The 14,213-nt window shown below is 38.4% G+C and overlaps 1 protein-coding gene across 1 annotated transcript in view; it reads right to left on the reverse strand.

Annotated features, from left to right (window-relative positions):
- Window positions 1-14,213, reverse strand: part of col11a2 (collagen, type XI, alpha 2) — a 47,632-nt gene that overhangs the window by 8,894 nt on the left and 24,525 nt on the right. Inside the window, exons 9-40 of the mRNA XM_008302407.1 lie at window positions 13,167-13,220; window positions 11,764-11,805; window positions 11,359-11,421; window positions 11,110-11,184; window positions 10,779-10,865; window positions 10,103-10,159; window positions 9,833-9,886; window positions 9,598-9,651; window positions 9,252-9,305; window positions 9,079-9,132; window positions 8,894-8,947; window positions 8,731-8,775; window positions 8,115-8,168; window positions 7,187-7,231; window positions 6,905-6,958; window positions 6,679-6,723; window positions 5,441-5,494; window positions 5,285-5,329; window positions 4,998-5,051; window positions 4,777-4,821; window positions 4,528-4,581; window positions 4,200-4,307; window positions 3,651-3,704; window positions 3,464-3,517; window positions 3,300-3,344; window positions 2,847-2,900; window positions 2,240-2,284; window positions 2,031-2,084; window positions 1,782-1,835; window positions 1,035-1,088; window positions 642-839; window positions 101-154 (exon numbers count right to left, since the gene is read on the reverse strand). Of these exons, the coding sequence (XP_008300629.1) occupies window positions 101-154; window positions 642-839; window positions 1,035-1,088; window positions 1,782-1,835; window positions 2,031-2,084; window positions 2,240-2,284; window positions 2,847-2,900; window positions 3,300-3,344; window positions 3,464-3,517; window positions 3,651-3,704; window positions 4,200-4,307; window positions 4,528-4,581; window positions 4,777-4,821; window positions 4,998-5,051; window positions 5,285-5,329; window positions 5,441-5,494; window positions 6,679-6,723; window positions 6,905-6,958; window positions 7,187-7,231; window positions 8,115-8,168; window positions 8,731-8,775; window positions 8,894-8,947; window positions 9,079-9,132; window positions 9,252-9,305; window positions 9,598-9,651; window positions 9,833-9,886; window positions 10,103-10,159; window positions 10,779-10,865; window positions 11,110-11,184; window positions 11,359-11,421; window positions 11,764-11,805; window positions 13,167-13,220 (1,917 nt within the window). The remainder of the gene's footprint in view (window positions 1-100; window positions 155-641; window positions 840-1,034; window positions 1,089-1,781; window positions 1,836-2,030; window positions 2,085-2,239; window positions 2,285-2,846; window positions 2,901-3,299; window positions 3,345-3,463; window positions 3,518-3,650; window positions 3,705-4,199; window positions 4,308-4,527; window positions 4,582-4,776; window positions 4,822-4,997; window positions 5,052-5,284; window positions 5,330-5,440; window positions 5,495-6,678; window positions 6,724-6,904; window positions 6,959-7,186; window positions 7,232-8,114; window positions 8,169-8,730; window positions 8,776-8,893; window positions 8,948-9,078; window positions 9,133-9,251; window positions 9,306-9,597; window positions 9,652-9,832; window positions 9,887-10,102; window positions 10,160-10,778; window positions 10,866-11,109; window positions 11,185-11,358; window positions 11,422-11,763; window positions 11,806-13,166; window positions 13,221-14,213) is intronic.

Consider the following 14,213-nt stretch of genomic DNA (forward strand, 5'->3'; position numbering starts at 1 on the left):
CAAACTCAAAGTAGGCTAAACCCTTTGCTATTATAACTGTATATTAGTGCACCATGGAAATTTTATAAAAATGAACAAAATTATAGAGCTTAGAACATACGGCAGGTCCAGGAGGTCCAGCAGGTCCTTCACTTCCTTTCAGTCCACCACCGCCCTGAAGAAAAGACCAGAATAATGAACATTTTTCATCTCACCTCAGCTGAACAGTTTTATCCATAGGGTTTTTTTTTTTCGCTTAAAAAAAGAAAAAGTTATTATTAACTGGATGCCAATTGTTTGATTAAAGTATTCTCTTATTATATTTTAATTTTATGTGCAACATTTAAAGTTTATGTGCAATATATTCTTATCGTGTAATAACTCAATTTAATTTTAATTTTCCTTACGATGTCTGATGTTACTTTACCGTCTCAGAATCACTGGCAGTTTTACTTATTCCTTTTTCTATTCTAGTTTTCATTTAGTGTCCTTATTTTCATTTTCAGTAATGTATTGTATCTGTATCTTACTGCTTTTTTACTCTCCACTGCATTTCTCATGGTATGTAATTTAGTTTTCTGAGGAATATCTGGCAAAAGAACTTCCTTTGGGATCAATAAAGTTTTATGCCATCTATCTCTCTTCATCTCGGTGATACTCACAGGGGTTCCAGGTAGTCCTCTCTCTCCGGGGAAACCTCTCAGTCCTGGAGGTCCGTCTTTACCGGGGCCTCCTGGGGGTCCAGGGTCTCCTTTGGTGCCCTCCTTTCCTGAGGGACCAGAAAGTCCCTGCTCTCCAGGTGGACCTGGGGGTCCGGGATGGCCACGCTCACCCATTGGACCAGTCTCTCCTGATGGACCCTGGGAGGGTGGAGATGGAGAGAACAGAGGGAGGAGGAAGATGTTGGAAGAAATGAAGCAGAAGGGCAAAGAAGTCAGATATGAACATGGACAGAAAGTGCGGAGAGGAGGAAAAGGAAGTTGTGTTGTTATGACATATGATGTGATTTACTCTACCACTGATGAGAAAATTCTGCCCCATGATTAAAAACTCACCTGAGGTCCAACAACTCCAGGAGGCCCAGGTGGACCCATTTTTCCTTGGAAACCCTGAAGGAGAAAATCTCAGTTAACAGATAATCTACAAAATACAGAACCTCCTCACTACTGCTGAGATGCATCATAACACCTGTAATCCATATCTCAAATCAAAAACAACTCTTCTCACAACCTTTATCACAATCTCATTAACTGACTGACTAAAGTAGAGGTGCAACAGGAATGAAGCAACAGTTTTAAAGGAAAGAGTGCTTTCCCCTGATCATTTGTCCATTTAAAACATAGAGGAACATAAACATATGCAGTAAAATTTGAACAGATGGTTACTCTCCAGGAAGCAAACTCTTAAAAAAAATAAAATAAAACAGTGTAGAAACGGGTGCTGTGGCTAACTATCTGTGTTCATGCACCACATATTCAGCAATAGGTCAGTACTTCACAGGCTCATTACATTGGCATTGATCAACCAAGACTGATGGAGAATCTGACCAACAATCAACGGGTGTCATCATGATGGATCTATGTAAACAGTGTGTTCTTCACAGAATAAAATTACTTCCATAAGCCCTGAACAAGCGAATTTATGAATAGAAATGGGAAAATTAACAAGAACTGTCTCACTTGCTGCTGGAATAATAATTTACAGTGTTTTGGTTTGTTCAACCTTCATCAGCTGTCAATTTAATCAAGTGGAATCATCTTTAAGGGCAGGAAGAGCAGTAAAAACAAAACAATCAAACTTACAACTTCTCCTCTCTGGCCAGGATGTCCAGGCAGTCCATCCTTTCCTGGTGGTCCCTGAGAGGAAACATTGCCATAGTTAATTCAATTTATCAGTGTTCTTCCAAACAACCACAAGTAAACACCAAAGTAAGACTGAGGACAGTGATGGAATAAAGAACTCCAATGAACAGCTGAGGGACACCACCTTCAATGTGCACATTACCTACAATCAGTCTAGAAAGAAACTGATATTAAAAAATATTTTCTTACAGGAGGTCCCTTTGGTCCGGGGAAACCGTTGGCTCCCTGAGGTCCAGGCAATCCCTGGTTAGATGAAATGAGGTATAATAAGAACACGTAAGAATATCGTAGGAACAGTTCAATGTCTTACAAAAATATATCTATGGGTACAAATTTGAATGGAAGCTTTAACAGAACGCTGAGCAGCAGGACATGATTTCCAAAAATAAAGTGCTCACCCTCTCTCCAGGAGGACCAGGAGGGCCATCACTTCCAGATGTTCCCTGATAGGCAAAAATAAAAATAAAAAACTAAATAAATAAAAGAAGATATGTTCCAGATCACAGACTATTGTTCCTGAATATATCTAGTCTCTCAAGATAAGTTTCAACAATTTTTTTAGCCAAGTTACTTTCAGGAAAAGGTCTAGAGAAATATCAAAATAAAAAAATAAATGGCTTCCAGTGTTTTTGGTAGTGATGGCAAATAATAGTTCTCTGAGGATAAAAATGTGCCTAAAATATAAAAAAATGTGCTGCATTATTATTTATTATTCATTATTATTATTTATTTGAATTGTTTATTGTACATTGTAGAAAAAAATTATTGTACATTGTAGAAAAAAAATATAGTAAAAAAACATCAATCAATATATCCAGCTTTGAGATTTTGGTACAATATAAATATAGAGTAATAATAATAATATAGACAGTGATATTAGCAATAACAGAACATGAACATTGACAAGAATAATCATTAAAATACTCAACAATAGGAAAGTATACTACACAACGTTTATACAGTGTTTCTAAGCACAATTTGGATAAGTGCGCTGTGCAGACAAACCTTTGCTCCTGGTTTCCCAGTTGCGCCCCTCGGTCCTCTCTGCCCTCTGGGGCCCTGATGGTCACACAAAAAAAGTCTTACAAATGACAATCAAAATGATGTAAATGTGATACTTCCTGTGACCCTAACCCTAACCCTTCCTGTGACTTTACTAATGATTGAATAATTAATCAACTCATGTTAAATCAGTGCTTAAAGAATAACTCAATGTGCTCTGAAAATCTCGTCTCTGCTGGCCTCTGGTGGTTTATTTTCTAACCCTGTACAGGTGAACTCCAGGACCCTGACATCACACACTGCGGCCAGCGTCTTTAGTGGTGACGTATGTGAAACGGACAGTGAAACTCTGCTTTTTGTGCTGGTCTTGAGTTACTGTTTAACACCGCTAGCTGACATAAACACTGAGCTAAACAGCTTTTGAAACTGAATGAATGAATAAATGTGAAATTGTACCGTTGGTCCTCTTTGTCCTCTTGGTCCTGCTTTGCCAGTAAGGCCCTGAAGAAAGAAAGAAAGAAAAAAACAGACACAATTACACAGAGTGAAACTGCACATTGGTTGCTCACAAACTTAGTCTGACTTGTGAAGCAAACTCTTCCACTGAATCACCATCTTACCCTTGTTCCTTTCTCGCCGTTTGAACCAGGGAATCCAGGGAATCCAAGAGATCCCTAAAACAAACCAGCATCAATACTGTTTAGCATCCCATGGAAACCTGGTGAGCACTCGTGTGAGAAAGAACTCATCCTGGATGGAAAAATGAGTCAGTGTGAATAATAGATGTTGTATGTGTGCTTTTCTTACCTTGGGTCCTTGTCTTCCAGGATATCCAGGAAGTCCAGGTACACCAAGTTTACCCTGGAAACACATTTTGACATCATTAATCACAACAAACTGCATCACAATGTGCTTAAATTCAAGAGTTTAACCCTTAACGCCAAATGTAAATATGAAGAAACTGATATTATGCTCAGATGTGCTGTATTCACACTATCTTGTAATTAAATTTATCACAAAATGTCTTGCAGAAACTTTAAGTAAATGGCAGAATCTGAAATCCCCCCGAAAATCTCATGAGAAAACTAAATAGCTATCAAATACACCTTCACAATAATTATAAAATAAACTGTCACATCTGTTTCATTGAAGTACGGATACAACCACAAGAGGGCAGCACAGTGACATTTCCTTTACAATTTTGAAAAAATGGAAAGTTTGTGGAAATAATCCGTTTTTGTGGAGCAAAAACCTGAAAGTCACAATTTCACTTTAAATGAATAATAAAGTAGGAAATTGTATCCTGAAGAATATGGAGCAAACGGTGTAATCCTGTTGAGATTAAACAAGTCGTACCTTCTCTCCAACCAGTCCAAGAGGTCCAATCTCACCAGGGGGTCCAATGCGACCCTTTGGCCCCTCTGGACCATCCTCTCCTCTGGGTCCTGGAACTCCCAGCTCACCCTGCCAGCAAGAGGCAAAACAAAACCATTCAGAATAAATCTATGCAATATACATGTTGAATAATAACTCAGAAAATATAGAAAAAATGTTGGGGAATAAGATGAACACATTAATCATCATAATCCCTCATTCATCCATTCATTATTCTCATTATTATAATTAATTATACCATTATTATTAATTAAACCAACCAACCAGCTACTCCAATATTCCATCTTACCCTCTCTCCTTTGACACCAAAATCTCCTTTAATTCCTGGGAAACCATCTTCTCCCTAAACACAAAAACAAACCAAAACAAAGAACACAGTTGTACATAAACTCAAACTGATGATCAATTTAAACTTCAAAAGTCTTTTACACAAACACCTGAATGTGTCCTGTTTATTTAACACACTGTTATTGTGCACTGACTCAAAAATTCAGCTGTCAGTACATTTTAAAGTATTGAACTGTGACGAATCACTGACCTTCTCTCCCTTGTGGCCCTTCAATCCACGGATTCCTTGAGCTCCCTGAAATCATATTATTACATAATCAGTGCAACAAAAGGCTCAGGAATACAATGCTGGTTCAGTCTATCTGCACATGCAATACTAAACCCACTCCTCAGAAACGAATATTGGTTCAAGCAGTACAAAATATTAGAAAAATATCTATATTAACTGATTCTACAATTAAATGCACTCACCTTGATGCCACGAGGGCCAGGATAGCCAATAGCTCCCTGGGGACCATTGGGACCCTAGATAAGGCCAAAGAAAGGGCAAGTTTAGAGCACAATATGTACCTTAAAGTAAATATGTGTGTTATTTTTAAATGAATAGCGACAACCACAAACACACACTTAGAGTAACTGCACAAAAAAACCTACAGTAAGTGCACATTTGACTAAAAAGGTTTCAGATACAACACATTTCTCCTGCTTTGAGTCATAATCACTAAGTTTGGTATGACAAAGTTATGATTGACACCCACGTGGTTTCCTTTGGTGCCAGTAGGCCCCTCTTTTCCTGGGTGACCCTGAGAAGGAAGGACAGAGAGCTCAAGTCTTAGGAAGGATATCCAGTGTTGATGGATTCAACTTAGTTCAGCTGTAACAATAAAAAGAAAAAAGAAAAAAGGCAAACGTACAGGAGGGCCATCAGCTCCAGGCATTCCTGGCAGACCTGGTTTTCCAGTGGGACCCTGGAGAAGAAGAAAGGGTGGTCACCAGTTAAATAGTCCTTATATCAAGCATCTTACATCTGATTAAAATCTAGATGCACTTTAGGTTACATCACAGATAAGCAGACAATGAATCTGACTGTATCATTTCGCTTCTCCTGAGCTGGATGAAGGTCTCTGTAGGTTTTATAACTTTCTAGCAGACAGGTGCCACACATGTATGAGTTGTATGACTGAGCTATGAGTGAAACCAAAGTGCACTGATCAGTGATTAGATGCATGGTACGATGGGGCATTCTATAAAGAGTGCTGAAACCACTGGCACATTTTCACAGTTGTTTAATGCTACAGGTGCTGCGTGAAGTTTGTTTAGGAAGTGAACTGAGTCATGGTAGCTGTTTCCAGTATGTGAAGTTAATCCAATGCTGGATGTAGCCTCATATTTAACTGACAGGTATGAGAGTGACATTCGTCTTCTGATGTTTAAAAGTCCACAGAAATGATGGACACCAAAAAAACATCACCAAACAGTACTTCTATATTAAATTGCAGGGTGGTAGAGATGCTATACACTGCATGCTATGTTACATCTAACAGATAAAATGTTTGATAAAGGTGCATCTGCTCGTAACGTCCAGACCCTCTGAATGAAAATTTCATAATTCATCTTGTGAGTTATTTATTTGTCAAGGTAGATGGAAAATAATTCTCAAAAAAATCTTTAAAGATTGCTTTAGTGTTACTCTCTGGAACATTTGTTTTTGAAGTATGCAAAATGGAATATGTGAGTATCTTATATGACAAAAAATATATAAATGAAACACACACAGATTTTAAAGAACCTTCTGCTTATCCTGTCACGTTAAACAAACATCTTCCATACTTACATCTAACTGATTTTTACTTTTGTAAAATCATTCACTACGTTATGTGTCACTCACACAAACAGTATTTTTGTAAATACAAAAAATGCGACAACTTCAGGATGCGGAATGTCCTGCAAAAGTCTCACCTCTTTTTAATAAGTGATGAAAGTCTAACAAGCAAAAACAGAAAGTCCATCCCGGCCAGTCTAATATACGTCTGTTGCTTGTGAAATAGATGTTGCCAGAGAACTTAACTTTTGATATCTTACTATACTTTTGATACAGAGTAACTTGTATTTATAATTGTATTTGTATTACAATAAATGTCGGGTCTCTTACTTTCTCTCCAGGAGGTCCGATGGCTCCCTGAGGTCCTGGCATTCCCTGAAAAAATAAATAAAAACAACATTTGTGACATTTGCTTAATGTGTGGAATAAACACATTGTCAACATTACAGTTTTCTATTATCTTTGTGTGCAAGCTCATGTACAAAGCACAAAGCCACTTAGTGAAAGAGGTTCATTTCACAGGCAGGTGACACTGGCCAACTGTTCTCAGCCTCACCTGAGTTCCTGAAGTTCCCTGCTGACCTGGAGGTCCTGGCTCACCTTGGGGACCCTGAAAGACAGAAACAGAAGAAGATAAAGTGATGATTCATTCAAAGGAAACAACATGGCAAAGTCAGGAACAATAGAATAAGTCAGAATCTATGTAGAATTACCCATGAGATAAGTTTTAAAAGTTATTGTATTGAGCTCTGATTTGAACTGTTCTCAACGATATTCAATTATATGTAGATTCAAAAGTAAATGTTTAGATCACAAGGTAATCATAGCGGTTACTGACCAAGTTTCCTTTGGGACCTTGGGGTCCATCGTTTCCTCGAACACCCTGAAAAGAGAAGAACGGACAAAAATTAAAAAACAGCTCACACACAGGCTCATATTTTAATAACAAACACACTCAAGTGTCAACTTCTATCCATAGCACTTTTGGCAGTGAGAACTACAATTATCCTTGCTTGTGTCTTGCTCAATGTTACTCACAGCAAATTATAGATGTTGATGAAGTCATTAGTGTCTTTACATTTGTGGAAATTAGCAGGCACTTACAATGCGCTGCTTAAAGGAGAAGTGTTACACATAAATGTCTAAGAACTGCACAAAACCTTTTGTAAATGAGAAACATCACTTGAGGTAGCGTTAGTTGTGAAGACCAACATGTTTGAAAATGAATAAATGTGGGGGAGTGGAATGAAAAAAGTGACATTATCAGGCCTCTGCAGCAGTGTTATGTGAGGTTAGCAACTTAAAGCTACACAAACTGTTATCAACACAACCCACAATCACCTAACTAGATGTGAACAGTCAGCAGGCATGAGGTTTTGACATGGAAACAAAAGGAACGCTTGGCATAAAAACACAATATCCTTGGTTCTGTTCATTTTAGCCTTGTAGTGCAATGCTCTTTTACAAGCCAAGCTCTACCACTTCAGCCAAAAGCTCTCGTACATATATATATAATGGGTGTCAAATGGATAGTCGGGACTTGGCTACCTGAACCATGGCTTCTGCTGAGTATCCTGCCGTTGTTTTAAGGAGATTGTGGGAACACAACATGTTCATTTTTAGATTGTTGGATATCCCCGTCTTTATATGTGACTACAGCGTGTTGTTTCAGGAGGTGCTTGTGGGTGTTTGGTGGTCAGAGTGGGATAAAACAATAGTGCTAAAATCATAGCAGTATAGTGTGGTTTGACATTGTTTTTACTCACAGGAGGTCCAGAGATTCCAGGAGGACCTTTAGGTCCGAGCAAACCACGAGGTCCCTAGAAACACACACAGAAGAACACATAAGAGACAGACACACACACACACACACACACACACACACACACACACACACATGCAAGCCAAGATCAGGCAGTAAAACCATGTATTATAGTGGAGACGTCCTAATAGAAATGGAGGTGTATGTAAAAAATCTATAAAAAGAGACAACTTATGGGTATGCGATGAGCAAAAATAAACTGTTTAAGAACAAACTCTTAAACCAAGTACCAAAAGGGGAACTGTCATTCTTGTGTTTCTTGCAAGCAATTACTACTTCATAGTGTTATGTATTGGTAATTGTTGTCCTAAAAATACTACGTTCTGTGATCCTGAAGCATCTGGCTGCACTTTCCACCTTTCTGTAACTGTGCTGCACATAATTACAGTGAAGATCCCCTAAACTATCACTGGTATGATTACTATGAAACAACAGGTGCAAAGGTAATAATATAAGGTACGAGGTATAGTTAGGAAGCAATTTATAACAGACAGCAGGCACACAAATACCATATAAATGGAAAAAAAAAAAAAAAGATGCATTGTCATGGAAACACTCACTGGTTCACCTGGGAGACCCCTGGGTCCAACATCCCCATCATCTCCCTACAAACAAACAGAAAGAACTTGCTAAGGATGGAGAGATGCAGGTTAACAGATATGGAGTGACGCAAAGAAATTGATTTTTTGGAATCATTCCAGATTCCTTTTCATATCTATGTACCCGCTCTCCGTCCTCTCCTTGAGGTCCAGGTGGTCCCATTGATCCTGTGTCACCCTGATAAGATGAAAGAGTGAAGGAGTGAGCAACCAGAACAGCAGACATTTAAGTATTAGAAGTCATGTGTGTCATAAATAATTAAGGACGATCTATTTCCTTAATATTACAACTGTGTCTGTTTGACTCACCCTGTGTCCTTTGTCACCAGGCAAACCAGGAAGACCATCAAAACCACGGTCGCCCTATGAGAGACACACATGCATAATATGCATAGTATTTTAGAAGGTATCCCAAGGGGAGCCGATGCCTTAATGGTGATTTTGGACTTCTGATTTGCATACAGCATGCATAGAGAGGGTACCTTAATTCCAGTCTCTCCTGGCATTCCCCTGGCACCATCAGCTCCAGCACGACCCTGTCAGGAGCCGAGGAAGAACATGTTTTAAAGTAATACGGTATATGAGACAAGACTATAGCAGAACTATAAGAGGTTTCACAAAAACCTATCCTGGACTTCTAGAGGTGCCAAAACCTTCTTATGGCAGTAATCCATATAACAAATCCTTCTTATGTAATGTATTTAACTTGTAGCAGACCCTGATTCAATTTGAGAAACAATAGTTACTTTGTTAAACTGGTCATTTTTGGGGTGGGCAAACAACACAACAAACAACTTAATAAAAACACCACTGGCTGTTTATACTCACTCTTCTTCCTGCTTTGCCTGGAGGTCCCAGCAAACCCTGGGGTCCCCTGGGTCCCTGACAAATAAATTAGATGCCTGTGATACATGTGATCTCATATATCTGAACTAAGGGAATCCAATTAAAACATAATACAGTATTGTAAAAGTCAGCTCATCGCAATATTTTACATACAAATTGGTTAAATGATATTGGAAATGAGGTCAGAGGTCACGTCTGGTTACAGTCGGTGTTTTACCTGAGGACCAGGGTCTCCACCTTCTCCTTTCAAACCAGGACTTCCTGGACTTCCCTGAAACAGACACAAGCATATTAAAAAAACCCTGTCAAACATTTCATGAAGATGTCATGTAAAGTGAAACAAAATAAAAGCTGTTTTTGCAAATAACAAAAAAAAAATGTGTAAAAGAGACATATTATTAGATAAAACTCCATATAAAAAGTAACAGTTAGCAATGACAACCAGTCTTGACATGAACAGGTAAGGTTCAAATGACAGGTGACATACCAGGGGTCCAGGGCGTCCAGTGAATCCCATTGGTCCAGGAGGTCCTTTCAGAGCCATCTGGAGAGAACAACACCTCAAAATCAACAATCATGGAAGCACATGGCTGCACATAATGCTGGTGTAAATCATGTAAATCCTTCTGGATGTGAACATCAGCTAATGGTCCATGTTGCTATGAAGTTATGGATTCGTAGGCTTGAGGTCTCCTCTGTTATTTTTATGTTATCAACAGCATCTGTGTACTATGTCTTCAGTAAGGGAATAATGAATTTGTTTATGTTGCTTACTGCTACTCTTAATGCAGTTTATTATACGCTGAAGGTAATTACTGACAATAATAATAATAATAATAATACCTATATAAAAATAAATGTTTTAACTGGTTGTATACATATTTTATTCTATGTATTATGCATCATATCATAAATTGAGTAGGTACTTGGGAGTATTTGGCAATTTCAAAAGGGCTGTTTTAATAAAGCAAACATGTAAGATTCATGGTAAATAAGTGCATTAGTTACTAATATCTACCAAATCACATTTATTTATACATCAATGGACACAAGTCCTTACAAAGACTGTAATAATATTGGGCAACTGCAAAGTGTCAACAATCCACTGATATGATCATTTAGAAGAAACAACTGGAATGGGTTTGTGAAAAGTGAATACCGACCCTGGCCTGAGACAAAATGGCTGCTGCCTGAGCTTCCTGTGCAGAAACGACAGGACCCTTATCTCCTCCACTCTGACCGAAACGGAACTGCAAAAAGAAAAGGAAATAGCATTTAGACTATGCATCAGAACACTGATAATGTATAGATATTTTTAAAAAAAACTCATCATCAACCAATTACAACAGGTATGTGTACAGGCAATACAGCATTAATCCTACTATGGAACATGGGCAAATATCTTAAAGGTATCCACAAAACATTTGTTCATGTTGGAGAACACTTGGAGAGTACCGATTTCTGATGAAGGAACAAATGTTGCAGCTGACTTACAGGCAGCATGACTGAGGTTCCAGGAGGTCCAGGGACTCCATCAGCTCCAGGCAGGCCATGCTTACCAGGAGGGCCCTGGAGGATGGAGAGACGGAGAGATGAGCTCACAGGCGAGAGAAAAATAATTAGAAATGAAATGTACTTTTGAAAAACGCATCTACTATAATCAGTCATGACTCAGAATCGGCAATGCATGGGTTCAATGTCTCTACAAACCTGCACTTCTTGAGATAAAGAGAAAACACTCACCCTCTCTCCAGGGTCACCAACAGAGCCAGGAGGTCCAGAAGAGCCAGGAGGTCCGGTAGGACCCTGACGGAGAAGAGGCAGTGGTAAAGTATGCTTCAGTGGAAAGTGCAGGCCTATTTCAGTGTTGGACAGGAAATCTATACCACATACTTAACAATCAAGAAATACTTTTTAAAAATGTCACAACCTTGCTATAGAGAAGTGTGCATGCCAGAGCACTGCCTATTACTAGAAACAAGAATATTACACTCCTACTGAGCCAAAAATAATTAATACCTCAAAGAATTAAAGTGCAGACCTAGAATAGCAAACTCAAGTAGTAACATAATATGTAGAGGGAAGTAAAATGTTTTGTACTGTTTTTTAGCAAAAAAAAAAACGAGAGAATAATCTTCATTGACTTACAGCAGGTCCCTCAGGTCCAGGAGGGCCTTCAATCAGCATACCCTGCAAGAGTCAAAATAAGTCAAAAATGTTATGTGTGAAGCCAAAAACATGAGAATAGAAAGATGCAAGTCTGTACATTACAGAAATCATAACTGTATTAATCAGACTCATCTGATTTTGAGTGATAACATTTGCTTGTTTGCGATGAAGCTTAACCAGTATGACTACGTTTAACTAAAAAACATGTTTGAATCCTTCTGGAAGATTTGTCCCTTTCAAGAGCTGCACATGGGGAGTGAAATATGCACTTGATAAAAGATGGAAACATGTTCTGTTTCTTTGCTGGTTTACTGAGAAACTTTGATTTTCTGCCATCTTCTACTAGGGATTCCCCAATATTAATGTCAGGGTTGACCAAGACAGTGTGAGCAACAATGATACAATAACATGTAATCTTTAAGTAAATAAATACAAATTAAGAAATGTGAAGAGGAAAAACAACAACAGGTATATCCTGAGTATACTGTTCAAATAAACCATTAAAGCTCAGAGAGCCTCCATCAACCTTACAATAATAATGACATAAAATTATTGCTAATTTGTTTATCACCACTGTTTATTTTTTCAACATGTAGAATAACAATACTAGACCTTATCTCCTTATTGACAAGCATAAATAAGCTACAAAAAGCACAACAGCTACGTTGCACAGTCTTCAACTACTTGATGGTTCAGACCTCATGCCATTCTCTCCTGTTCTTCCTCTGCTGCTGAACAGGTACTGATGGCAGATAGAATAAGGGACTATTTGGTTTCGTCCTCAAAGTTTACAAGCACTTAAGTATTGAATATTTGTACTGTCTGTTTATAGGTGGATTTTGCTGAACTTACAGATAATCTATCAAAAACAGTCTCCTTTTCCTTGCTGTCCGTAAAGTTTGTAAACACCATTCATAAGCGCTGTTTCTAAACGTGATTTATAAATGCCGTTCTTTCAGCCCCATTTTCATGCAAACAGTCAGTGATACGAAGCAGAGCACAGAAAGACAAAAATCCCAAGGCAGAACTGAGTTTTCAGCGGTGGCCCTATCTCCTGCAAAAATTGCTCTGCGTTATTGGGTGTATGTATTGTGCATCCCCACCTTCTTTCTTTCCTACCTACTTGAGTTTTATTACAGAACAAGTATGCTTATTCTGCCATGTGTTACAATTATGTCATGATCTATCTTTGGATTACTGTGGCTATAGCAGCTAAATGATGAGCAAATGCTTCGGAGTTAAAAAAGCAAAACTGGAAGGTCACTGGTGCCTGTAGCTTCTGGAAAAGGATTGTCAAAAGTTTTTTTCTTTCTGTCACAAGCTCAGCAGGTCTGAAAACACCTGTTCAGGAAAGGCGGCTAAAAAAACAGTCAGTAACTCACAGGCTCCAAGACGGCAGGCTCTCCTTTCTCTCCTTTCTGGCCTCTAACGGCAGCCTGAGGAAAACACACATGTAGCCAACAACATAGCACAGTCAGTATAGAGGTACTCACACACACACAAAGCGAAAACAAAAAACAGAAACAAACCAACTCACAGTATGTGTCAGTTCTTAGAGACAATCACATGAGTTTACTACATTATATCAAACATTACTATACCAGAGTTGAAAGTAGAATGATAAAATGAAAACCTGTTTTGCTTGTGATAAAGGCATAAGGTTTCATCCAAGTACCAGATTCAGTGGTTCTCCAAAGTGCAGGTCCATTACTGTAGACTCTGTTTTTAAATCATCTGGGCTTAGCACCACTAAATGAAGCCATACACTGACACAAATGGCATTTGCAGTTGATTACTGTTGCACTTCCAAATACCATTTATACAGTATATATGGCAGTTCAAGTTACTGTTTGGGCTTATTAGTAGCTTCTACAACAGTAATCGCAATACTTCCTGGGGTCCTGATTGCTCGGTATACACTGTATAAAATAAAACCAATTTCAACCAGTGATCTAGAGACTAGGCCTTGAAATGCATTCGAACATGTTTCTCTGTGACTGATTGAGCTTGCCTGGTATAAAATTACATTTATATATATTATGGTGGCCCTCCTACTCTGAGTGGGAAACTAAAAGATGTGTAAAGATAAAATTGATATAAGGGTGGAGTGAAGGTTCATTTATGAAGTCACATCTAAATAAGCAACTGCTGTCAAAGTTACAGCTGATCCTGCTGAGCTTTCTACATTCATTTTTAACCTTTAGGTCTATCTAAGTTCACAATAAAGCACAAAGGCAATTATGGGTACAGCCCATCCGTATGTCAGCCTTTCAGCGAGAGCTTTCTATGACATGCTAAAATAGTTCATCATGGGTAAAGACTGATTGGTCTGAGTATTAAAAAACACACAATAATGCACACAATGGCATTTGACACAAGGCAACCTCAATTAAGTCATTTGAGAGAACACTGAATACAATTCAACAAGG

Source organism: Stegastes partitus, unplaced genomic scaffold (genome assembly GCF_000690725.1).
Source record: "Stegastes partitus isolate 25-593 unplaced genomic scaffold, Stegastes_partitus-1.0.2 Scaffold1810, whole genome shotgun sequence".
Lineage (NCBI taxonomy): Eukaryota > Metazoa > Chordata > Actinopteri > Pomacentridae > Stegastes > Stegastes partitus.